This window comes from Austrofundulus limnaeus, unplaced genomic scaffold (assembly GCF_001266775.1).
Source record: "Austrofundulus limnaeus strain Quisiro unplaced genomic scaffold, Austrofundulus_limnaeus-1.0 Scaffold1346, whole genome shotgun sequence".
Classification (NCBI taxonomy): Eukaryota; Metazoa; Chordata; class Actinopteri; order Cyprinodontiformes; family Rivulidae; genus Austrofundulus; species Austrofundulus limnaeus.
The window spans coordinates 22,449-24,065 of NW_013953748.1; the positions used below are offsets into that span (position 1 = coordinate 22,449).

The 1,617-nt window shown below is 48.1% G+C and overlaps 1 protein-coding gene across 1 annotated transcript in view; it reads left to right on the top strand.

Annotated features, from left to right (window-relative positions):
- The window catches only part of LOC106535038 (dyslexia-associated protein KIAA0319-like protein), a gene marked incomplete at both ends in the record, with an annotated part of 3,894 nt that extends 2,285 nt beyond the window's left edge, over positions 1-1,609 (top strand). The window contains 4 exon segments of the mRNA XM_014031906.1: positions 616-754; positions 848-1,007; positions 1,076-1,218; positions 1,487-1,609. Of these exon segments, the coding sequence (XP_013887360.1) occupies positions 616-754; positions 848-1,007; positions 1,076-1,218; positions 1,487-1,609 (565 nt within the window).
- Between the last annotated feature and the right edge of the window lie 8 nt (positions 1,610-1,617).

A 1,617-nucleotide genomic window follows, 5' to 3' on the forward strand; every position in this document is an offset into this window, starting at 1 on the left:
TCTTCATATCTCTGTCTTCATGTCTTCATATCTCTGTCTTCATGTCTTCATATCTCTGTCTTCATGTCTTCATATCTCTGTGTTCATGTCTTCATATCTCTGTCTTCATGTCTCTGTCTTCATGTCTTCATATCTCTGCCTTCATGTCTTCATGTCTTCATATCTCTGTCTTCATGTCTTCATGTCTCTGTCTTCATGTCTCTGTCTTCATGTCTCTGTCTTCATGTCTTCATATCTCTGTCTTCATGTCTTCATGTCTTCATCTCTCTGTCTTCATGTCTTCATGTCTTTGTCTTCATGTCTCTGTCTTCATGTCTTCATGTCTCTGTCTTCATGTCTTCATATCTCTGTCTTCATGTTTTCATATCTCTGTCTTCATGTCTCTGTCTTCATGTCTTCATATCTCTGTCTTCATGTCTCTGTCTTCATGTCTTCATATCTCTGTCTTCATGTCTTCATATCTCTGTCTTCATGTCTCTGTCTTCATGTCTCTGTCTTCATGTCTTCATGTCTCTGTCTTCATGTCTCTGTCTTCATGTCTTCATGTTTTTGTCTTCATGTCTCTGTCTCCACCTGGTGCACACAGAACCTGAAACCTCTCTGTTTGTGATCCAGGATGTTCTGAACGGCTCGGACCACCAGGCGGTTCTGTTCCTGGGGAACCTGGTGGAGGGAAAGTACTCGTTCACCCTGACTGTGAGCGACAGCAAAGGTCAGAGCAGCTCAGACCGAGGAGGTGTGGAGGTCCGAGCAGGTAGAACCCACACACACACACCACACATACACACTGACAACACACACACACACACTCTTTACATCACTTCCTGTTGCTGTGTGTTCCTGTCAGACGTGTGGGAGCGGGACCTGGTGGAGCTGCTGCTGGAGGTCCCGGTGTCTCAGGTGTCTCAGCGTCAGCGGGACATGCTGCTCCGTCAGGTCGGGGTTCTTCTGGGCGTGCTCGATGGTGACATCATCGTCAGAGAGATCCGTGCGTTTAACGAGCACAGGTGAGTCTCCTTCATCAGCTCTTATATTGTATCTTCATCTGTTTTACTGTCCTCCTCCTCTTCCTCAGCACTCGGCTGGTGTTCCTGGTGTCGGGCGGTCCGGACCGACCTCCTCTGTCGGGTCGCAGCGTGGCGCTCAGCCTTCGGAACAAACTGCACAAACAGAAGAACGACTTCCTGATCTTCAGGGCCCGAAGCGTCGACACTGTTGGTGAGAATGAGATGGAGACAAGAAGCTGAAGCTGTTCCTCAAACTAAACTCTGGTCCTGCAGCTCATCACAGAAACACAATCATCTGAAGCTGTTCTTCCTCAAACTAAACTCCCAAAAGCAGCTTGTGTTCTAACTTTACATGAAAACACCAAAGAGCCACAGCTGGACAGGAAGTGGTGTCTGTGTGACGGGCTGCAGGGAACTCTTTCATCTGTTTTCTTTTCCTGTGTGGGTTTTCTTTAACTCTTCCTCCTCATCTTCCTCAGTCTGTCAGATGAACTGCTCGGGWCACGGAGAGTGTGACCCGTTTACCCGGCGGTGTGTGTGTCATCCCTTCTGGATGGAGAACTTCATCAGGGCTCAACTTGGAGACACAGAGAGCAACTGTGGTGAGAGG